Source organism: Protopterus annectens, chromosome 2.part0 (assembly GCF_019279795.1).
Source record: "Protopterus annectens isolate FY-2018-M chromosome 2.part0, PAN1.0, whole genome shotgun sequence".
NCBI lineage: Eukaryota > Metazoa > Chordata > Ceratodontiformes > Protopteridae > Protopterus > Protopterus annectens.
The window spans coordinates 477,437,060-477,462,514 of record NC_056728.1 but is presented as its reverse complement, the minus strand read 5'-3'; the positions used below and the strand labels follow the sequence as shown (position 1 = coordinate 477,462,514).

The 25,455-nt window shown below is 40.7% G+C and overlaps 1 protein-coding gene across 1 annotated transcript in view; it reads right to left on the bottom strand.

Moving 5' to 3' along the window:
• Positions 1–25,455, bottom strand: part of MUS81 (MUS81 structure-specific endonuclease subunit) — a 597,219-nt gene that overhangs the window by 17,166 nt on the left and 554,598 nt on the right. The window contains exons 14-15 of the mRNA XM_044060324.1: positions 25,183–25,308; positions 23,499–23,602 (exon numbers count right to left, since the gene is read on the bottom strand). Coding sequence (XP_043916259.1) covers positions 23,499–23,602; positions 25,183–25,308 — 230 coding nt within the window. The remainder of the gene's footprint in view (positions 1–23,498; positions 23,603–25,182; positions 25,309–25,455) is intronic.

Sequence of the window (25,455 nt, the reverse complement as noted above, 5' to 3'; positions counted from 1 at the left end):
TGGCATCCATACCCTTAAAGAAGCCACAGATCTAGTTGAATGTGCTCTGACAGAAGTAGCCAAAGATTTACCATGGAAATCATAACCAAAAGGTGATAGCTTTAGAAATACAGGAAAAAAAAGTCTGTTTAGAAACAGGTAAACCAAGAGCCCTGGGATGAAAGGACACAAAAAGCTGATCTGACTTCCTAATGGCTTTAGGATCCCTTGTCCTGTGTGAAGAGATCCATCCGGTGAGGCAACTTGTGGTGATGGCCCTTGGCTAACTGCAGAAGAAGGGGGAACCAATGCTGTCCTGGCCAAAAGGGAGTCGTCAGCAAGATTTTTGGTTTGTTCTGCGGAATCTTCAGCACGACTTTCTGTATGACAGGGAAGGGGGGGTGCATAAGAAACATCACCTTTCATGAGGAAGGACATCCACCTTTCAAGCCAGAGGATGTTGGCTCCTGGCACAAAAGAGAGGATGTTGTCTGTTCTGAGGGGAGGTACATAGATCCGATGTGGAGTACCCCACTGATGAATCAGGTCCAAGAACACATCCCTGTAAAGCATCCATTCATGGAATTGCGTCATAGTCCTGCTTAATGAGTCTGTCACAACATTTTTGGCAGAAGGAAGAAAAACAGCATGAAGAATGACCTTGTACTGAATGGCTAGCTCCCATGCCTTCATTGCCAGCCTGCACAGAAGGTAAGACATGGTACCCCCCCCTGTTTATGTATTATAGGACAGTGGTGTTGTCTTTAAGGATTTTCAGAGAACCTGGTTGAAAAAGATGGTGGAAAATTTGCAAAGCTATGAGCAGAGCCCTCATTTCCCTGATGCTGATGTGCTCTCTCCTCAGAGAGAGAGACCACAGACCCTGAACTTCCCCGGATGAAAAGGTCGCCCCCCAGCTCATGTCTGAAGCATCAGTGAAGAGTTTTTGAGAAGGCTGGGGCAGAAGACCTGGATTCAAAAACAACTGCTGAATCCACCAAAGGAGCTCTGATTTCAGACATGAAAGAAGTGGAATCATGGTATCTAGTGTATGAGCATGCTGAGACCAAGTAGTCTTTAGAAACCACTGAAATGTTCTCATGTGGAGTTTTGCAAAGGGCAGCATGAGAACTGTGAAGGTCAAGAAACCTAGGAATCTCAGGAACTCCCTAGCTGAGATGGCTGGAAGAACTGGGAGGGTCTCTAAGAAGTGAATGAGAAACAGAGCCTTGTCTGTTGGTAAAAACACCATCGTCAGGTCTGTCCTGAAGCTGCACCCCAAGAAAATGTGATTCTGAGATGGAGTCAAACTAGATTGTTTTGAATGGCTTTCTCTAGGGTTTACAGATAAGAGACTGGAGTCATTTGCAAGGAAAAGAAGGTTGTCCAGGTAGGGAAAACCTGAATATCCTGGACCCTCAGAAAGGTAATGGCCGGAGCCAGGCACTTTGCGAACACCCTTGGAGCAGTGGAAAGACCAAAAGGCAATGCAGAAAATTGAAAGTGGAAAGAACTCAGAGAGAAAATAAAAATTTCCTTCAAAGAGGATGGATGGGGATATGCAAGTAGGCATCGTTGAGATCTAAGGAAGCCATGAAGGCCTGAAGGGAAACAAGATTGAAAAGTGTCTGCAGGGACAGCATTCGGAAAGAAGGAAAGTGCAGGAAGGTGTTCAAGTAGGAACAATCTACAATTGGTCTCCAAGGACCATCTTTTCTTGTAACCAGAAACATTCTTGAGTAAAACCCCTTGCCTCTCTGATCCCAAAGAACACGCTGTATGGTGCCCTGAGACATCAGTTGAGAAAATAACTCTGGAAAAAGCTGCATCTGACTGGAGGGGGAGTGTGGAATACCCATGAAAGGAGGAACAGTCTTCCAAGTCATGAAGTAACATTTTTGGATAATGGACAAAACCCAGGCGTTTTGAGTGATCCTTGTCCAGGATGGAAGGTGAAGAGAAAGAGGGGTATGACTTGTCAGAAACTCTCAGTAGTCATAGAGAACTGGGTCTGGGCTGAAAGGACTGTTGAGAACAGGGAACTGAAGAAGATGAATTTGACTGAGGTGGTCTTCTAGAAGACTTCTTAGGCCTAGAAGAAGAAGCTGAATGAGCTGGTCTCCTAACAAAAGATGTTTTGACAGGAAAATGCCTATGAAGTTTAGGAACTGGAGAAAAATTCCTATGAAATTTAGAACTGGAGAAACAAAGAGGTGTTTAAGGTCTTGGAGTTCCTTTACTTTCTCTTGCAGATCCTTAAATATCTCTGTAGCCACTGAACCAAAAACAGCAGCTTGTCCAAAGGAGAATCTAGTAACTTGGCCTTAATATCATGAGGTAATGAAGTCTCAGCCATGAATGCCTCCTAAACACAGGGGCAGAAGCAGCGGCTCTAGACGATGCCTCAACAGCATCATAGCTGCACTTAATGGAATGCCTAGTCCCCTAAGAAGAAGCTGCCAAGAGAGACATGACCTGTGTTTTAATCTCAGAATCTGACAAGTAAGATAAGGCCTGAGAGGCTGGAGAAAGCAAAGCTAAGGAGTACCTGGACATATGCATCTGGTAATTAACAGCTCTGATTGCTAAAGTGGAAGTATATACACCTTTTTCCCAGTCTCTCAAGAATCTTGCTCTCTTTATCAGATGAAGAAACTTGGCAGAAGGGGATAGGGGAAGACTTAAGCTATGGAGATCACTGCTGGATCTGCAGAGGGGCACTTGTAGGGAAATTTACAATCATCAGGAACCTTATAAAACCTGTCAGGCCTCTTAGGAGCTGGAGCCAGAGATTCAGGGGTTTTAGAAGAAGCAAATGCGTCTAAGAAAGCTGGAAGGACTGGAGAGACGGCAGAGGGTGAGGGACCCTCCACCTGAAGGAGGTCATAGTATCTCTTCTGTTCTTCAGAAATTTGGGAACAATCCCATTTGAAGAGCTACCTCATCTTAGTGATAGGTTGTCCACAAGAAATTTCCTCTTGAGGGGAATCTCCTCCATTAGATTCCCCCTCAGGAGACGCATATTCCAAAGGTGAAGCAAGTTGGGTGGAATATGCCAAACAGTCATCATCAGAAGAGGAGTCCTCAGAAGCAGAATCAGGTACCTGTGATACAACAGCCTGAACTTGAGAGGAAAAAAAAGAAGGCAGATGGGAAGTAAGTTTCAAGGCCATCAAGGCCTTAATAAGACCCTGAGAAAAAGCTTCCCAATCTGACTGAGGATAGGAAGAAGGAATGCTAGAGTGCTTAGTTTTCTGCTTCTTCTTAACACGTCTTTCTGCAAGAGAGGACAAAAAAGAGGAATCTGACATAGGCTTAACAGCAGACGAAGCCAAATCCCTAGTCGCAGTATCAACGGCATAGATGTCGCTGGAGTCTTCCAACCCAATGAGCTGTGGTTCCCCCATATTGCCCGAAAAGGATGTATGCAAAGCCTCAGACGTGCTGGGATCTGTTCCCTCAGAGGTACTTGCCGAAGAAGCAAATCCGACCACCGGGTCTTTACTGACCTCAAGGGGTACGTCTAAGGCAGAAGGCGCAGCAGAAGAGGATTCAGGCTTCAGCTCGCTCTCCTTTGTCTTCAAAGACGGCCTGACTGAACGACCCCTGGCACCCTCCAAAAAATCTTTAGCCAGAGGTTTGACCCTCTGATTCTCCAGATACAGATTCAGAACAGAAAGACAACTACTCAACGTTTTAGGTACAAAGGCCTGACATATATAACAGGATCAATGGTCGTGACTAGGCCCTAAACAGAAAAGGCAGAGCTCGTGGCTATCTTTATGTAGAATCTGCCTTCCACATTTACACTTGCCCTTCCTGAATGACATGAACAAAAGGCAGTAACAAGAAATAAAATCTGAGCTGGTAGTGACACATGAACAAAATCAGACTGTAGATCAAGCGTAGAAGTCAACCTTCTAAATGGCAGCAGAAAACTGAGGATAGTACGTGTGGATGTCCTTTTATGGCTGATGTTGTCAAAGCAGAACTGTGACATCCTATGTACTGGCAGTAGCTTGAAGCTTTTGTATACAGATGTCAGGTTGTAGGGTGGAATACAACCCATATGTAAAGAATACTGCAACATTGAATAGAAGGACATCCTCAGTTTTAGGTTTGGTTATACTTGTGGGGCAGCTGTCGATTTGTGGCAAGCAGTTGTTCCTATCTTGAGGGTTAAACATTTTTTTGAAGATCTACATAGTTTAGTGTGTTTGCATTAAATTAAAAGGGGTAGGGTGTTCTGAAATTTTTTGTTTAAGGATTTTCATTAAAACAAAAAGTCTTGAAAAATGTGACATAGGTTCAAATGGAGATAAGAAGAAACTGTATGAAAAGATCAGCCTGCCAAACATTAGTGCATGCATGTAAGACAAAATTTGGAAACATGCATTAAAAAAAAAAATGTGTGTATAATAGAGGGGAAAGTACAGCTGTGTAAGAACTTACCATAACAATAGATTATGTGCTTTTCATGGTTACAGTATTCTTTACATCTATGATATCCTGACAAGTATAGTTGAACGTCCAGCTAACATACCAAAGCCTTTACACCTTCCAGGCACTGTACGTCAGACATATGTCCTACATCCAAGGCATAAGGTACATATGCGATATATAAGCGCCAAATTCTCAGAAATGAACTTCGTCAGAAGAGCCATAGCAACCAAAGAGGAAAACCAAAAGAATGTACATCCAGGAAGTAAAGACAAAGGAAGGAAGGAAAGATCTTTAGCCAGAAGAAAGGCGACAGAGAATAACAGGGGGGAAGGAGAGAGGGACAGAATATGGCAACAATGAAAAGGAGGAATTCTACTGTTATAAGTTCTTACACAACTGCACTATGTCCTTTCTTATCACTGTTGTGGTATTCTTTTATCTGGGAAAAGTACAAAAGCTACTAGACAGGATGGGCGTAGAAACCACAGGCAAGTCATCCAAGATCTATGAAGGATGTCCTTAGCAAAACCCACCCTGGCCCTAGTAATCATAACCATCTTGTAAAGGTTTGTACAGATGACCAAGTAGCAGCTACCTAAATGGATATAATACCTAGACCGTTGAAAAAAATAACCAGAAGAGGCAACCGCCCTGGTAGAATGAGCACGAACAGAAGAAGAAAGCTGCCTGCCATGAAAGGAATAGCAAAAAGAAATGGCAATGGAAAGGAAGAGATGGCTTGCTTAAAAAAAACAAACAAACAAAAAAAAAAACAGCCAAACCAAATGCCCTGGAATGAAAAGAATCAACAAGTTGCTCAGAATTACTGATTTCTTTTGTCTTATCAAGTTAATTATCCGAGCTGTCTTGGTAGAAGTAAGAGCCACCAACATCACCATTTCCCAAGTACAATGCAACAAGGAAGCGGCAGGCTCAAAAGGAAACAGAGTTAATGTCTCAAGGACAAAATTAAGGTCCTAAGGAGGGGGAAGAGGCTTTCTTGGGGGCCTAATATGAAAAACAACTTTCAAAAATTTACTTCAAAACAAGAATCACGGGGCAGATTCAAACGCAGACAAGCAGAAATGGCTGACATATGAATATGCCACATTACAAAAGAGCAACTTTTACAACTAAGAAAGGATTGTAGGAATACCCACAGAAAATGAGTTAATCTCACATCTGAGACACCAGAGAGGAAATCTCTTCCATTCAGCCACACAGGATTTTCTAGTAGTGGGTTTTCTGGACTCCTGCAAAACCCAAAGCACGTCCCCAAAAAATTTGTCTTTAAAGCTAATCAAAACCCTATCACCCAGCGAGTCAACTGAAGAGAGGGCAAATTAAGTTGAATAAGAGATCCCTTGACTTGTGTGAGAAGATCCATCTTGCGAGGCAAGTTGTGATGACTGCCTCTGGCCAGATGAAACAGATGTGGAACCAGTGGTAGCTGGGTCAAAAGGGAGTCACCAGCAAGATTTTGGGCCGCTTCTAGATGATCTTGTTCAGGACATTTAATAGTAGAGGAAGAGGGGGATAGGCATACAGAAACATCCCCTTCCAAGAAAAAACAGGGCACCCACTTTACAAACCAGAGGACTTGGCACTTTGAAATGGAACTGAGGATGTTGACTGTTCAGAAAGAAGGCAAAAAGATCTACTTGACAAGTACCTCACTGATGTACTATGTCCAGGAACATTTCCCTGTGAAGCATCCATTTGTAAGGATCTGTCTTAGATCTGCTCAAAGTGCCTGCCACAAGACTGTGTTCTGAGGGAATGTAAACCACCAGAAGAAACCGATGGCAGACCACAAAGTAATAAACCTGAACAACCAGTCTGCAAAAAAGGTAAGACTGTGCCTTCCTGTTTATTGACACACCAGGGTCTTGCTAAGGGCCTTGAAACCTACTTCCCCTCTGCCTCTGTAGTTTAGTATTGTCCATGAAAATTCTTAGACAGCCTGGAAGAGACTGGAAGGCTTGAAGAGCAATAAAGAGAGCTCTCATCTCCCTGATATTGATACTGTCTGCCAGTTGTTGAGGAGAATAAAGTCCCTGGCCCTTAAGGTTGTTGGGTGAACCTCCTCAACCTTGATCAGATGCATCCATGAACAGCTCCTGAGTGTGAAGGGAAACCAAAGATGGGAATTGAATTCATGAAATTTGGTGAACCCATCAATGGAGCTTGTGACAGGGCAAGGGAGGAACAGGAAAATCCAGAGGATGGCAGTATGTAGCCTGGTGAAGAGAACTGTGGGACTAGTGGATGCCATAAACACCAGAGCTCACAGAAATTCCCTTGCAGGAAGGACTGGAAAAGAGAGAAGAAACTGAAAATAAGCAGTCAAAGGAAGGACCTTGGGGGGAAGGAGACAAACCATCACTGGTATGGTCTGAATCTTGCTTCCGAAAAACACCTGATCCTGTTAGAGGGTCAATGTAGATATTTTCAGATTTAAGGTGAACCCTACACTGCAAAAAAGCAGCACAGTTACGTGAAGATCCCAAAGCTGAAGCTGCTGCGAGGGGGTCCTGAAAAAAGTCATACCAATAAAGGAATATTTGAATTCCCTGAAGTCTGCAGAAAGTTACCACTGGGGCCAGACATTAGGTAAAGACCGTTGGATCTGGAAAAAAATGAAAAGGCAAAAGAAAGAACTGAATGTGAGGAAGAAACAGAGAAACATTAAAACTTACTGAAGTCAGGGTGAATAGGTATATGCAGATAAGCATTCTTCAAATCTAGGGACACCAGAAAAGCTTGAGGAAGCAACAGAAGAAACGGCTTACTATCATTTTGTCGATCGCAACTTGTGCGATTTTCATTTGTGTGAAAATGTCGATTCGCACTATGTAAACACAAATACCACAATGTTGAACGATACAATAGCAAATGCAATACAGCATTCGCTGCTGTAAGGTTCGACATTGTGGTACAGATTGCACTATAGTGGGGATTAGGAAATGTACCCTTTCCCTCACTATAGTGCGATCCCAGAGTTTGTATATTAAAGTAGCAGGGGGGTGTGGAGGGGACTGCCCCTCACATGAGGGGGGCTTGCCCCCCTGCAAACATGTTATTTACTGTGCAACTCACAGTAATGTTGTTCCCGGAAGTGTGGCGACTCTTCTAAAATGTCGAAGTCAACATTTGCAGTCACCACACTTAGACTTTACTTCCGTTCATTCTTTTGATTATCAAGGATGTGGTTCGACATAACCACGATTTGCTGTTGTGTGATCCAGTTAATTGACAGTAAACTGAAGAAATGGTGCCTGGACAGACAACATCCTGAAGGAAGGAACTTTTAGAAGGGTGTTTGGAAAAGAGATGTACAATAGGCCTCCAATACCCCCCTTCCTGGGTATGAGAAACATCCTGTAGTAAAAACCCTTGGCCTGCTGGGAAAGAGGAACAGGTTTGATGGTTCTCTGAACCAAAAATTCCTGGAGGACCATAGGGAAAAGAGGTAGCTGACAAGGGGGAAGTTGAGGAAGGCCTGAGAAAGGGAAAGGGACTTCCAAACCATAAAATAACCTCTTTGCATAATGGAAAGCACCATAGAATCTGTGGTAATTTGCTGCTACACAGGACAAGACAAGAGTTAACTTGAGAAATAGAGGAAAACTTGCCAAAGAGTAGAAGAGGCTGAAGGTCAAACAGAAGCAGATTTGTCAGGGAGAACATTTTTTTACCTTTAGTACCCTGAGAAAGCTCATCAGGAAAAACTCTCTTGGAAGCTCTTTTCCCTCTAGATGGCTGTCTGCATATAAAGCAAGATTTAAATGGATAATGTCTCTGAAATTTAGTAACAGGAGAAAGAAAGATTTGCTTCAGGTCCTGCATAACTTTACCCTTATCTTGCAAGGTCTTAAAAAGCTCTGCAGCTGCAGTGCCAAACAGATTTTGGTTGTCCAAAGGAACATCCAGTAATTCAGCCTTAATGCCCTCAGGAAGAGCTTGTAGGCATAAACAAAAATACCCCCTTATCACAGACCCAGCTGCAGCAGCCTTAGAGGAAGCATCAGAGCTGTATTTAAGAAAACTCAAGTCACCTGTGAAGAACAACTCAAAAGGGGAAGGGAAAAGTCTTTGCCTCAGTTAGGCATATCAGTCAGAATGCCTCTCAATTTAGAAACAGCCAGTACATATCTTGTCATACAAGTCTGGTAGTAATAGCCTTGAAAGCTAAGGTAGCAGAAATGTACACTTTTTCCCCATACCTCTCCAGAGTATGAATTTCCTCATCAGAAGGTAAAAGCTTAGAGGAGGACAGTAACTTAGATTATCAGTAGCCACAGAAATAACTGCCAGATCAATGGTAGGACTTTTATTCAAAAACTTCTGGGCTTCAAGAACTTTATAGAATCTCTCACGCTTCTTAGGGGCAGGATGCTGCAAATCAGGTGTCTTAGACACCACAGAGAAAGTGCCCAAAATGGCATCCAGAGCTGAAGGGATAGTAGAAGGCCTAGAAGAATTTAACTGCAAGAGTTCATAGTACCTATTTTGATTGCCAGAGACTGGAGAATAATCCCACCTAGTGTTCCATCATATGGCCCATGGTATCTCTAAAGGACAATTCCTCCATAAGGAAATCAGGAGAAAGTGATTCCTTCTCTTCAAACCCTAAGGCAAGAAGACAGTGTACCTGAAAAGAGTACGCCAATGATTCCTCACCAGAGTCTAAATCCATCTCCTCTTCAGAAGAATCAGATTCCCTTGGACGTTTTGAAGGAGTACAAGACTAAGAAACAGATGATCCTTGAAGGGGCTTTAGGACCATAGGGGCATTGTAAAGCCCGTGAGTAAACTCCAGCCGTACCCTGTGTGGATCCTTGTCCATATGCTCAGTCTTCTGGTTCTTTTTTAAAGGAACATCAGCTTTAACAAATTTAGGAGGTTCAGACCCCTGCCTATTTTCAATAAGGGTACCAGGCAGCTCTTCTCTAACAAGTATGTGGGGAACCCTCCTCCCAGGCCCCTCCAAAATAATCAGCCGTGGCTTCCCCTTCACATCTACAGCAGATGTAGGAACAACTTCAGTGGATGTGCAAGTAGGCAGCCCTGTGCGAGGAGACGTAGGTACTGAGTGGTCTTCGGGTTCTTCATCCAACCCGACAAACATGTCCGAAGGAAGGTGGACAGCCATAGGATCACTGCTCGCCTATTAGGCTTTTTTTTCTTAAGAGGTGGCTGAATACTGGGAAGGGTGTATACAGAATCCTGGAAAGGTATAAAAGCATTGGTATGCTGGCTGGACTTTCAGCTATCCATAGCAAGATATCCCAAATATAAAGAAAATTGCAACAGTGATAAGGAAGGACATTACAGCTTTTTATCATAATGACTTTGTTATCCATATCCTGGAATGTAAATGGCCTTTCAGGTATAGACAAAAAGGAAAGAGTTTTGAAATATATTAAGAAATGCAGAAAGCAAATAGCAATGGACTTGGAAAGAAAATAATATGTGAATTTGACAAAGAAAGCGTTTCAGGATGATATTCAACAGAATATTAGGGTCAAAGCAAAAGGGGAGTAATAATACTGATTGCTAGGGTCTATATTAAATCATCGAACAAAAACTCCTCAGACGAAAAACAAACCAGGAAAAATACAAGAAGTGTTGAGAATTGCACCAGGATACTCCAACACACTAATGCAACAAATATAAACGCTGTTCTTGAAGCAAAGGAAATTTATTTAACAAAACACAATACTTGTAAAGGGCTTTTCATCCCACTAAACAGTGGGACTTCTTCAGACAAACAAATGTACTCAACTGCTTTTTAAATAACCCTGTCCTACATTTGATAGGACCACACAATTGATGCAATTAAAATCAAAGTTACAGTTGGTGGTTTAAATTAGTAATTAAAGCAAAAAGTGTAAGCATCAACACTGTGTGCAAAACCATCAAATAAGCGTAACACAATGTGTTCAACAAACACATGATTTAAACTGTTCTAACACCCACTTATATTAAATTATTAATATTTACTGTGTAAAATATTCTTTACTTATAAAAAGTAGTACTTTAAAAAAACACACACATATATATATATATATATATATATATATATATATATATGAATAGCAGCTGCGGCAAAAGAGCCATTCATAAAAAGTCACCAGCAGATAAAGGACCACCTTGATGTATTACAATACATACATGTTATACAATTCAATAAAAAATATATACAAGATACACATTTTACATAAAAAATATATAAAAAACATAAAAATCAATAGTATGTGTCTGAATGACTAATTCATGTTCCCACAAAGTAAAGGAATACACACCTTCAAGTTTTGTGGTGTAAGCAAAAGATATAATAAATATATGTACATTTAATAAATATCTGAATATACATTTTACCTATAAAAACCTACAAGCTTTGTGAAGTAAGCAACGAATATAGTAAATATATATGTATTTAATTAGTATAATGTGTGTAAATGAAATTAGTAAAATATAAATGTTGAATACAAGTTACATATAAATGTAATGCAGAGAACCTGACTGTTACCTGGTCAAATTTTTAAAATGGGATACAAGTAGCAAGACTCATTAAGGCCTGGGATGAACAAGCATTGGTACGAAGTTGCCAATACAGTTCTAATATTTCCAGCCGTACACAATCAGGGCCCCCCCACCATCATTTTGAACACAATCTACCGCCTTAAATAAAAATGTATGGTGGGGAAAGTCACTAACATGTTTGGCCAATGCATTTTCTAATTTGCCTTTCTTTATATAATAAAGATGTTCGTACACCCTCTCACGTAGCCTTCTATCTGTCTTACCAAAGTAAAATGCTAAACATTGTTGGCATTGAGCAACATAAACAACACCTTTGGACTGGCAAATGAATCTATTTTTTACCTTAAATATGTGGTTTCTAATGTTGAAGGTTTCACCAATGGCCATATTAGGACAGAAGTTAGACATGCTACATTGAAACATACCTTTTCTCCATGGCAACTCTGGGGTATTACTCTCCATGATTTGCTTCAAATTCCTACCTCTTTTCCACACTATTTTAGGGGTGTTAGGCAATTTGTTTCTTAACTCACTGTCGTTGAAAATCAATGGCCAATTTTTGTGGATAATAGATGAAATAAATTCACTGTCAGTACTAAAGGGTATTATAAAAGACAAATTCAATTGGTTATTTTCACTGTGTTGAGTCTGAATTATGATGTGTAGGCCTTTACCCAAGATTGGTTGGAAAAAACCTAACCTTTTTCCTTGGACTTCCTCAATGACGTTAATAATCAGTTGTTCTGGATAACCTCAGTTGGTAAACATGTTGTGTAATATTTCACATTCTTCAAAAAAACCAAGCTCCCTTGATACAATCCGAGCGGCCTGGACCAACTGCCCTTTCACTACAGATCTCTTTTGGTACCAAGGGTGGTTACTTTCATAATGTAAGAAACTATTGGAATAAGTGTCCTTTCTGTAAATCTTAGCACAGTAGGTTTTGTTCTGAAAATCTTTTTATAGTTCTACATCTACACAGACAATCCTGTCCTTACCAAATGTGTACGCGAATTCCAAGAATTCAGAACTAGTATTAACATAAGTAACCATATTCTTCACTTCATTTTCGTCTCCTTAGATTAAATTAAAAATATCATCGAGGAAATGTGTGTAGAGTTTAATCTGATTGTACACTTGTTCATTTTTCTGCACAATTTCCTGCTCCCAGTAAGCCATCACTAGGTTTGTGAAACTACCTCCACATAGGGATCCCATGGCGACCCCTACTTTCTGGAGGTAGATCTTGTTATTATAGGTCAAATAGTTGTAAGACCAGGTTCCACCAAAAAAAAAAAAAAAATTGCAAAACATTACATAAAGTGGTGGGCTGTGCTTAAATATACCAACTCCAAGACTGCACTACAGTCACAAAATTGGCAAAGTAACAGAAGTGGTGAAGCAATTTCGCTATTTTGCCTTTTCATGCTTTTAAATTCGATCAAGACACATTCGAAAGAATGCGTCTTCAATCATTTAATAGGAACCCCATTCCTAGAAGGGCTCCAACAGTGACAGAAGAGGCAAAAAAGAAATAATGGTAGATTTTTGGCAATACGAGGCTACAGACAAGGGAAGGAAATTATGCTGTCATGTATTTATATTTTATGAAAAACTGTTATGGAGTTTAAGAAAATTTTAGGAAAAATAATTATCTTTCAGCAGGAAATATTACTTTCAGATATGGACTAACTGCAACTTGATTTGTAATACTGAGGATGTATCTGAGGACCTGGAAGGGAGAATAAAAGAGGGCAGATTTCTGAAGAAATTTATGAAAATATTTCTTAGGGAAGATGTGAATTCTTTAACAGGAACTTGGACAAAATTTACATCATATTCCTCAAGGTACAATAACTTGGCTAGGCAGGATAGAAATTATATTTCACAGGAACATGTGCATTTAACTGAAAGCTTTGACACGCATCCTATAACTATTTCAGATCACACACCTACAAAGAAAAAATGCAAGTTAATGAAGTAAAAATAAGACTTGGTACTTTCCCACCTTCCTGTTAAAAAAATAAAAATTTAAGGAATGGCTAGTGGAAATTATTCAAGAGTGGGAAAAATGAAAATTGAGTTTAAGAATAGAGTGTATATATAAAACAGAAATATATGGTCAAGAAGTAATAGGAATTATTTAGAGGGAGTGACAAAGGTTAAAGTATTGCAGAATAAGGGGAATCTCTCAGAATAAGAGGAGGCACAGATGCAGAGTGCTAAATAGAAAATAAGGTAGTATTTGGATAATATGCATGAATTTAGAAAAACTGCCATTAAGCAAATATCTTCTAATAACTTTAGAGCACAAAATTGTTTAGCACTTGAAGGGTTGGGGGTGGGTGGGGCAGGATGAACACATGGTTTATTTCACAGATACGCAAATCTTGACATTGCCTCTTAGTTCTTTCCATTGTGATGGTGCTTACATGTTTAAATAGCTGACACTGGTGACAGCTATTACTGTTGTGTGTTTCCCCCAAGTGAGTGAAAGCTATGCTAGTATAGGTCTTGTCTAGTAATCTGATGCACACCTAAGATGCTTAGGCATGTGAACACAGGATTGTGACAACAATAACAGAGATCTAAACTGTGTGTGCAACAAATACATGTTGAGCTTTGGGAATGAGTGCACTTATGAAAGTAATCACAAGCAGCATCCAAATGACTGTGAGGGCATACAAGGATTTTACTTCACAAAATGTCGCATTCTTATTGGTCAAGTAATCCTTGATATTACGTCTCAGGATACATCTCTGCAGATGACAGCAAAAGTGCAGCTTCCCCAACCCCGTAATCCTCAACTTCATCTAAGAAGAGGGACTCAGTTTGGACCCTCACTAGTTAAGGAGGGTGAACTCAACACCTACACATTTCAGGAAGCCAAATGAGCACCAGATGTTCCTAAGAAGGGTCAGGCCTTGGCTTGCTGATCAAGTGCACAACATTATGTCAGCATGCAGACTAATGCTTTGGACTGCAAGGAGGACATCCCCCCACTGGTCTCTATGTTAACAGTTATCGATTATTACTATTTTTCTCGATTGTGAAGTAGGCCAATAATGTTCCTATCCTCCTTTGAACAGGTTGTGCTGAATCTCTGACACACACTTCCCTCCAGACAGTATGCGGAATGTCATTGCAGGTATTCGCTGAATGCCATGGCAACATAGATGGTTTATTACTGTTGATGTCTAGTATACCTCTTGTGGGCTGAATCCTGGTTTTCTCATGGGACATCTTCAACCTCACAAAGCAAGGGGTCTGAACAGAGAGACAAGTCAGCAAGCAAAGGAGAGTAGTATCGCTGAAATTGAATTCATTCTCAAGTCTTGGTGAGTTCCTTCAAGAGGTGGACCCTGTTTTTCACAAAAGCTCACCAAGACGACACTGATATATAGATTGTATTTTATATAGAATTGTACAACATTTAAACAAAAATTCTTCATTTTTATAACATGTTTAAAAACAAGTAGAATTAATTTTCCATAGAGTTAATATGAACTCATTTCTTTCATATAGATTAAGACTAAAAACCAAAATATACATATATACAAAACAATTCAGGTGTTCAGCTGCCATCTAGTGGAGATTCATATGTATTTATGCTGGACCATAAATTAAAAAAATTAGTAGAAGGTTCCTTTGTAAAAAAAATAAAAAATTCATATTTATGTTTATTAATGAAAATAATTTATAAAAATACCCTTACATCAAATGGATTGTTAATAATGTTATCAAAAAATATTGCTAAATCAAGTTAATGTACTTTCTTACAATAATACCATTATTTCATTATAATTTAGCTGCCCTTAATTTCAAGACTGACAATATACTAGTATATTCATTCAGCCCAGGACTGGATAAAATGACAGTGTTATCTGCCACCAGAGCTCCCTGTACTCTACTTTTTCCTCCCTACAATGGGGCCAGGTCAGTCCCAGGGGCAGGATGGCCCCCTACTGTAGAAGGAACTAGCAGCCCACAAAAACTGATAGACCACAGAAGAACCATAAAGATGACAGAGTGGACAACTGAGGATAAGAAAGAAATTATGTATTGTTACTATTATGTAAAAAAAACAAAAGAAAACGAATTCCAGATACAAGATGTACAAAAACATTAAGAAAGAAATTAGAGGAAGGAAAAATACTTCCACAAGAAAAACTGTCAGAAGCCTCAAATAAAGATTTGTATTCATTAATACAACAGATTTGTGATAAACACTATACAGATCAAAAAACTTTAATCTGTTTGGAACAAGAAGTATCTGAGGAAGTGTGAAAATATAAACAAAACCTGGAGGTTTGTGAAAAGTATAAAAAGAAATATGGACATGGGGAAAAAAGATTTGATATGGTGCAATATTTATACAAAGCTGAAAGTCAAATTAATCAATAAAAAACAAGGCAGCCCCAAAAATATTCAGAGAGAAATGCAGGCAAAGGCATCCAGATATGGAAAACTTCGCAATAAAGAATATAATATCACAAAGAGGAATGCAGAAAAGATGATCAGTAAAATAGAAGTTAAAAAAATAGAAGCTGAAGTTATGGAATGCTTGCGAAGTGAAAGATTTGGTGTAAAAGGTCTAAACAGGTTACATCACAGCATGATGGAATGAGTCCCCGAAGTATGGAGAAACAAGAAGATCAGGAGACATCTGAAGAAGAAATACAGACATGGGAAAGGAAGAGAGATTTAATATGGTGTAATATTTATGTAAAGCAGAAAGCAAAAAGTACAGTTTTGTACCTACCATAAATGTAGATGTTCGAGTGTTCACACTGCTGCAGTCATCACACTTGGGTTATCCTGCCGTCAGGCGGTCCCGCAGTCGGCCAGAGTTCCAAAGTCTTGGTCCGGCGTCGGTTGCTGTTGCTTCTTTCCTGACGTCAGTGCGCCAGAGGTATATAATATGCATCCAACACCATTTTCTTCAGTTTTTCTTGCCCCAGATGTCAGGTGCCCCCAAGTAGGTAGGCAATACATATTGCTAATCAAAAATATACATATAAAATAAAAACAATACCTTCAGTTACCAGCAAATACACCCCAAAGGTTGCATAGGATAGAAAGGTATAGATAAGTCCAGCTAGTTCAGAGGGGATGGAGGGAGGGTAACCTGGACTGCAGCAGTGTGAACACTCGAACATCTACATTTATGGTAGGTACAAAACTGTACTATGTTCATCGTGTTACACTGCTGCAGTCATCACACTTGGGTAGAATCCCAAAGCTAAGGCTGGGTGGCTGGTCTATAAAGAGTTAGGATTGGCTATGAGGCCCTGCAGAACTGCAGTGGCAAATCCTGCTCTGGATTTAGAGTAAAGAGGCAGGTGGTAATGCTTGGTAAAGGTGTGCACTGAACTCCAAGTTGCAGCCTCCAAAATTTCCTTAGTAGGTACTCCTCTGAGAAAGGCTGTTGAAGTGGCTGTTGCCCTGGTGGAATGTGGCCTAATGTTATTAGGGACTGATTTTCCATGCTGTGTGTAGCAGTACCGAATACAGTGTCCTATCCATTTGGATATAGTCTGCTTTGAGATGGCCTTGCCTTGTGATCCTGCAGCATATGCTACAAACAGTAGTTCAGTTTTCCTGAAAGCTTTTGTTTTGTCCAAGTAGAAGCGTAGCTGCCTGTGTATGTCCAAAGAATCCAGAAGTTTATCCCCTTTATTCTGTGGGTTTGGATAAAAAGTTGGCAAATGGATGGTTTGGTTAAGAGCCACGCTAGATACCACCTTTGGCATAAAGGTAGGGTTTGTCCTTAAAGATACCCTGTCCTGATGAAAAATTATAAAAGGTTCCACTGCCATTAATGCCTGTAGCTCTGAGACTCTTTGTGCTGAAGTTACTGCCAGGAGCAGAGCTGTTATCCATGATAAAAATTTTAGATCTGATGTAATGGCTGGCTCAAAAGGTGGTAGGGTCAGTTCTTCCAAAGCAAAATTGAGGTCCCAAGTTGATGTTGGTGCTCTCCGGGGCGGTCTTATGTTTTTAGCCCCTCTGAGGTACTGCTTTAGCAAGGGATGAGAGAATAAAGGAAGATCCGTGTTGTAATGTTGTGAAATGGCAGAGGCGTGGATCTTAATTGATGAAAAGGATAGGCCTCTGTCCAACATCTCAGTTAAGTATTGTTAAAATCTGAGGAATGTTTGGAACAAGAGGGTCAAAGCTTTGAGCCTGGTTCCAGGCGCAGAATCTCTTCCATTTTTCTGAGTAAGCTTTCCTGGTGCTAGGCCTCCTGGCCTCCAAAATTTCATCCATAACAGCTTTAGACAGAGGTGTTGCCTGTTTGACTAAAGTATCTGCCATGCAGCCAGGTTTAGGGTTTTGAACTGACCGTGCAGGATCTGATTGTTTTGTTGAGTCAGAAGGTGTGGAATTTGGGGCAAAATCCATGTTGGGCCCTTTGCCAAGTTCTTTAAGATAGGGTACCAGTGCTGGCATGGCCAGTCTGGAGCAATCAGGATCATCTGTGGTTTTTCTTGTCTGGCTTTTAGGAGTACCTTTGAAAGGAGAGGCAGTGGTGGGAAGGCATAAACTTTTAGGTTTTTCCAGCTGAACAGAAGAGCATCCACTTTCCATGCTTGTTTGTGATAAGTCCTTGTGCAGAATTTTTGTAGTTGGCAATTCAGTGGGAGGCAAAAAGATCTATGTCTGGGCATCCCCATTTTTGCGTTATCATGCTGAAGATTTGTGGATTCAATTTCCATTTGTGAGGGTCCACGATATTTCTGCTTAGGTCGTCTGCCAGAGTATTTTTCTTTCCTGGCAGGAATTGTGCTTGCAGGTGAACTTGGTACGTTAGAGCTGTGTTCCACAAGGTCATGGCTTGCCTGCATAGGGGATAAGAATGAGTGCCCCCTTGCTTATGTACCACATTACTGTGGTGTTGTCTGTCTTTAGTAATAGTTGTCCTGGATGCAGAAGGTCCTTGAAAGCTGTTAGGGCATTTTGAACAGCCAACATCTCTTTTTGATTGATGTGAAGATGCATCTGGTCTGTGGTCCACTTGCCCTGAATGCATTTTCCTGCCATGTGTGCTCCCCAGGCGTAATCTGAAGCATCTGTTGTTAGAGTTTGCCTGGCTGTGAGTTGGGTAAAAGGCTGACCCTTGTTTAGGTGACATGCCTGTGCCCACCATCGAAACTCCTGTTGTAGGCAGGGAATCATTGGTATTACTGCTTCTAAACTGTGAGAGTGTTGAGTCCAAACACTTTTTAGGTACCATTGTAATTTCCTCATATGCAGTCTGGCATATGGTATTAGTAGTATGCAGGATGCCATGAATCCCAGGGCCTGCAGAATTTTTCTTGCAGGGAGATGGGACTTTTTTGCCAGTAATTGAAAATATTGAGTTAGTTGAACTTGTTTGTCTGGCGTGAGGTATGCCATCTGGGCCGTTGTATTTAAGCTGGCACCCAGGAATATAATCTGTTGTGAGGGCACTAGTTTTGACTTCTTTTCGTTTACTGTGTACCCTAGAGAAATTAGCAACATTTTCACAAACGCCAGATGCTGTAGAATAAAGTCCTTTGTCTCTGCTTGAATGAGGCAGTCGTCCAGGTATGGATATATTTGAATTCCTTTTTGTCTGCAAAATGCAATTACTGGTGCCAGGCACTTTGTGAAGACCCTGGGCACAGTAGATAAGCCAAAGGGCAGTGCAGAGAATTGGTAGTGCATTGAACCAGCTATGAATCTGAGGTATCTTCTGCAATTTTGTCTGATAAGAACATGCAGGTATGCCTCTTTGAGGTCCAAAGTAACAAGCCAAGCTTTCTTGCCCAACATGGGAAGGAGCTTCTGTAGTGTCAATATTTTGAATTTCGGAACATCCAGGTAAGTATTTAGAGTGGAAAGGTCTAGAATGAGTCTCCAGGCTTTGTCCTTTCTGGGGACCAGGAAGAGTCTTGAGTAAAAACCTTGTCCTTGTTCCTGCTGTGGTACTTTTTAAATAGCTCTCATGTCCATGAGGGCTGTAATTTGTTTTAGTGCCTCTGCCCATTGATTTTGTGGCAGGTCTGGCATTCCTTTTAGCCTTGGTAAAGTGTGAAAGTGGAACCCGTAACCTTGAGACACAATATTCAGAATCCATTTGTCTTGGGTGACTGTTTGCCAGTTTTGAGAAAAAAAGTGCTAGTTTTCCCCCTAAGGGGGCTTCCAAAAGGGACGTGCTTGGCGTACGAAGAGGAAAATCATTGTGACTGTTTCCTGTAAGGTTGAGACTTGTCCTCACCTCCTTTTGGGGTTGAGGTGCCCCACTGTCGTTGTCTGTCTGAGCCTTGGGGTTGAGATCTGCCTCTTGGGCGTCTGTATCTGCCTCTCTGTGGCCTGTCTGACACTGGAAAGGACCAATTCTTTGTTGGCCAATTTCTGATAAACCGAGGTGGCTGTACCTGTAAGAAATCCTTGACTGTTTGCATAGATTTAGCTTTAGCCTCCATTTTCTTTAACACCTCTTCTGCCTTAACACCAAACAAGGTATCATGCTGTAAAGGAGTATCCAATAATTTTGCCTTAACATGATCAGGTAAACTCTGTTCTTTTAACCAAGCATGTCTTCGAATAACAGAACCTGTAACTGTGGCTCTTCAAGAGGCCTCCAAAGAATCAAAACCACATTGCAGAGTATGTTTTCTCACCTGTTCAACTGCATGCAATAAATTCTGCATTTCTTTACAATCCAGAGCTTCTGAGCTTGCAAGCATTTTCTGTTTTAACTGAGCCATTAAATATTGTTGGTACTTAAGCATGTGAAACTGGCAATTTAAAGCTCTTACTGCTAAAGTTGCAGACATGTATACTTTCTTCCCCCATCTATCCAAAGCTCTGGAATCTCTGTCAGAGGGTACTGGATTTTTTGCAATGGAAGCCTTAACCTCTTTTGGATCCTGTGAAATAGTTTCTGGATCAGCAGAAGGGTTTTTGTAAAGAAACTTGTGAGAGTCAGGGACTCTATAATACCTATCTGGCTTGGCAGGAGCAGGGGGCAAAGAGTCAGGAGATGAGCTGGATTCAGAGAACACATCTGGCACAGGTGGAATAGCCAGGGGCCTGTGCTGAGGCAATAAGAGGAAATCCCCAAGCCTTTTCTTGGATTGTGAGTAATCCTGACTTTCCCAATGGAAATGCTCCCTCATGGTATGTAAAATTTCCCCAAAAGAATAATCCTCAGGAGGAGAGGCTGAAGGGATAGATTCTTCAGCATCAGAGTCCTCATAGGGGGGTTAGAGAGTATCCCTGGTCTGAAGAGGAATCAGAGGAAATGGAAACCTGATCAGAGGAGTCATAGTCTGCATTCTGCCTAGACCTTTTCTCAAGAGAGGGATGGAAACCCCTGATTAGAGTAATGAGGTCTTCGGCCATTTTAAGCATTTGTTTCTTAGGCATGGAGGACTGTCCAGGAGAATGCTGTTCTTGTTTATTTGTCTTTAATGGTACCTTTGTCTTGGCTGTTGTTTTAATGGTAAGTTGTGAAGGTCTGAAAACACCCTCAGAAGCCGATGCCTGCTCAGCAGCTCCAGACACATCTGAGGGATTAGTTTCCATAGGTCCAATACCTTGAGTTTCCAGAGACCTAGATGTCTCCACGTGGGAGTCGGAAGCGGCCTGTGGCTCTGAGGTAGTGGGTGTCAGGGGCTGCGAAAGCGCCTCACTGAGAACCGGCGACTGGCCTAGAAGAGGTTTTGTCATCGGTTTTGGACCTCGGATGCCTGTCTTTATCCTTGTCTTTGCGTTTTTTCGGTATTGAGGTCGTCGGCTGATCCAACGGCATAGTATAATTGAACCTGCGGCCAAAGTAGTGTAAAGCAAAATCAAAACGTCTTTTTATAGTGCGTTTGTTAAATCTAGCACAAAACCGACAGCTAGTGACCTCGTGATCAGGGCCTAGGCATGAAATACAGTAAGAGTGTAAGTCCTTATGAGGTATTTGCTTCCCACAAAAAATACAATTATTAACTTTTTCTGACATCGGTCTGAGGCAAGAAAAAGGTTTCCCCAATGGGGTACTTAACTTTATTGAAGACTTCGGATCTGAAATTCGACTTTGTAAATCTCAGGCATCGGCCGACCAGTACTTGCGAACTGCTTCTGCTTCGGGCACCTCGCGGCAAGAAAGACTGAAGAAAATGGCATCGGATGCATATTATATACCCGTGGCGCACTGACGTCAGGGAAGAAGCGACAGCAACCGATGCCAGACCAAGACTTTGGAACTCTGGCCGACTGCGGGACCGCCTGATGGCAGGATAACCCAAGTGTGATGACTGCAGCAGTGTAACACGATGAATTAACCAATACAAAAAGAGCAGCACCAAAGACATTTGAAGAGAAATACAGGCAAAGGAATCCAGACATGGAAAACTTTACAATACAAATAAGAAGACAGAGAAAAAGTAGAAAAGAAGATTAGCAATGGAGAACTTAAAGAAATAGAAACTGAGGTTATGGTGTACCTGCCAAGTAAAGGATTCAGTGTAGAAAATACAACTCAGAAAGCACCATAGCAGGATAGAGCAACAGACATCCAAATTAAAGACAAACCAGTAGAATGGGAAGAAACAGGTTGGTTGCCATATGAAGATATTTTGGAGCCTTCCACAGAAAACCAGTATAAACATTCAGTTGAAGCTGGACAGCAAGGGAAGGAACAGGAAACTGTGGCAACTGTGACACACTCAATGTTGAGGAGTGACAGGCCAGTGACTTCCCATATGACACAGCAACAGATGAAACAGGGTGTAACTGAAGAGAATGTGCCACAGGAAGATGCTATAGAACTCTCTATAGAATGCCTGCAGAAATGGAGAAAAAATGTGCCTTTGGTTTAGAAGAAAACGGGCATTAAAAATTAGTTGCCATACTAACTCTTTATTTTGCAAATAAAGTTTCCAAGGCCCTCGCCAAGAGTATCACTTTTTTAAATGTTTGGTCATTGATCGTGTCCCAGTAAAGGTGAACTAATTTTTAATGCCTATTTTTATCCTGGGTTGAATGACTGCTGCAGTATAAAACCTATTTTAGCATTAAAAGCTTTGACTAGATGGGTGATATTTTAAGTAGGTGTTAGCTACCTTTTGGGTTAAAACAAGTTAAATAAATAATAAGGTAGCTTGGTCTTGTACCCATCTCTGTTTTGTACTTGAAATGTTTTTAAGATGATGTTTTGAAGAGAAGGGTGCTGTACCTTTGGGACACTTGAGGAAGTGATGTAATGAATGCATCACTGTACTTGAATCTTTTTAAACAGAGCTGTTTACTGTGGGTGAATAGTCTGAAGAAGTTAACATACAGTTTAAGTGATTGAAAGCGCTTATTTTTATTGAAATGTTTTTATTGAAATAAAGTTTACTGAAGGACTGTCCAGCTTTTCTGCTGAGTGTCATTGCTTTCCGGACCTGTAGCAGTATTTTATTTTGTAATTTGTGTCCTGAAATCATACAGTACTGCAAGAACTGGTTATCCTCCTCATGGTCAAAAATCACCAGCACTTCCTGCTCCTTCGCGATCCTTGATCTTAGACAATACTTGTCTGCTCATGACAAATTCTGATCTCCCATGAGTATTAGCCTCTTCCTCTTGTCCCAATGCTTTATTTTTTTCCTCTGATCTCTTATCCTCCCCCCTTGGTTGTGTCTGGAGGACACGATACTGTACCATATCAGTCTACCAGCTCTACCCTTCCTCCTCCCCAACAATCAGGACACTTAACAGATTGTGATCCCAACCAAGCCTTGTTCTAGTCTTAGTTTGTTCTTCCTGTCTGCTCTTGCCTTTGATACCATAGTTTGTGATGATTTCTATTCTACAGCCGTCTTCCTTCTCAGTCAGTTTATATCTCTGCAGCTCCTAGTTGCACCACCTCTTGTCAATGGCTCATGTTTCTGTGTTACTAACAATGCACACCCTCCCTTACTGCAATATGACTTGCAAAGCAGACATCTTACTACCTAGACTCCTTGCGCTGCAGTGTAATACAACTCAGACACACACAGAGACACACTGCTTGTTCTTCTGTTATGTTCTACATCGCACTTTATCTTTTAACTACTGTCTGAACAGGCATACATCCCTATCTGCTTTTGTAACACTTTTTCCCATTTTCCATCTTAGTTTAAATACAACTGTTGAATTCTATCATAATCCAGCTTTGATCACTGCTGTCCCTTCTTGGTTACTGTGTCAGCTTTATTTGTACAGATGAAGTCAAACAAAAAACTGCAAACAAAAGCACATGAAGTTCACAGCCTTTATGTTCTTAGCCATAATACCAAACACCTAGCCATATCCCAGATGGCTAACATTAACAGGCCGATGAAAATTTCAACAGGATGAAAACAAACCTGACCAGAAAAAAAAATCAGTCACGAACACTAAGATAACATTTACAAAGTAGTTTGAAAATGTTTCCTTCACAGATGCTGGAACAAGTTTTGGCCAACAGAAATGTACACACAGAAAAAGATATCATGCAATAATGGTATGGTATTACAAATAATGGTATTATAAAACTATACCTGGCAGGAGTACTGTATTTCTCCAAGATAGCAGAAGCTTTTTCTCCACTAATTCCACTAATCTGCATCAGCTGGCGAGCAAACACCTCCTTGACAGTCTGGGCCTGAAACACAAGATAGGACAAAAAGGTCAGAGCCCTCAATAAAACAGAAAGCTGTCTGCATACAATTCTAATGAGGAAGCAAAACGATCAGCTACAAAGAGAGGATTAACTATAGAATCAACACTTTTGCAAAAATCTTTAAGGTTTTATCTGCAATTTCTGAACTTAGTATTAGCATACATGATCTTTTTCAAGTTTTACTTGCAACTATTGACTTAAGTGACTACCATCAATAATGTTAATCATTTGAGGAAAAAAGAAATTACTAATCCACATTCGGGGTGATGTGTTACAATTAGTCCTTCAGATTTTTAGAACGACAGTAGAAAGATATTTGAGAAAAATCTGTAATCACAGTCAGGGTTTCAAACAATGTACAGGCTGTATACAAAAATAGTATTAGGAAAGGCAATGTATGGTCAGTGCACAACTGCATTCTAATGTGGATGCCACTGCATTATGTCAGGCATGCACTTCCATAGCCTTGCCACTAACACCTGGTATCCTACAGACTGTTAAGACATGACCTGTGTCTGGCATACAAGGCATCCCTCGACCCAGTACTGATAGATTTATTGGACATTAGCACGTCAAATGGCATCAGAAATACTCGTTCTAGGGATCTACAACCTCTTTGGCAGCATCAACAGAACTATTTGGAGAGACAGGTACATCTCATAGAGGATACCACTGCTCTGGAACTGACTCCCATCCAAGTAAAACAAAGCTTATCCCTGTCCACATTCAAGCACAACTTGGATCTTCGGATGGGAAACAAAATTTACCTCCTGTGAACCTATAATGTAATCTTAGTACATTAATATGGATGGGAAGCAGAAAATTTAGCCAAGGACTACTCCTGTACTACTGATGGACAGAGAGAACTCCTAGAGGTGTTATCCCTTGCATGGGTCACCTCAAATTATCTATGGTATGATCTCAGTTATTCTCATTAGGGGTAATATATAATTACCGATCATGGGATAAGGCCAATCTATAACCAAATAGGACAGGTTATTTCACGCACCAAAAGGGTAACTGGCTAGGCTTAAAATGGTTGGCAAGGGCAGGTAACCTAATACTTGCCTATGAACCTATAATGTAGTCTACTTAGTACATTCACAGGGCAAAGGGAAAACCCCATTATTTTAGGTGGGAGATACAACTACCTCTGTCAGGTAGTGACAGTCTGGATTTATCTGTCAACCTAATACAAATTCAAATATTAACAGGCTTTTAGCACTACAGGGCTTCTGCTGTAGTCACTGTTATGCGAATACCTTTGACCACGGCAGTCTCACACTGGGTTTAACAGTCAGTAATGGAATAAATGGGATGTCTGATGGCTGTGTTAATTGCATGCAGCAGAATGCTACAAGAGATCTGCATACCCCAAAACAGGACCATTAGTTGCAAGCTAAAATAAATGAAAACGCAGAAACAACCATAGAGTTATTCATTCTAGCATTCTGAATTACTCCGGAATAAGGACTCATTGACACAAGGAACTACTTCAAAGTCAGAAGGCTTCAAATCATGAGGATGGTGCTGTGGGATAAAAATGAAATTGCAGAAAATACCTTGTTTTTCATGGCTCCTTCATTGAATTCTCCAAATGTCAAAAGGATGCTTGAGTCTGCTGATGGAGAACAAACTCTGTCAAACTTAGAATCTTCCTCCTTTGTACAACACAGCAGCTTTTTAGTCTAAAAAAAACACAGCAAAAGAAAAAAAATAATAAATACACTAAGTGTATCTGAAACTACCAAAACAGACAATGGTAACAGTTCTCTGATGACAACAGTGTTCCAAACATACAGTGTATTTTTTTTCATTCACTCCCCTTTGAGTTA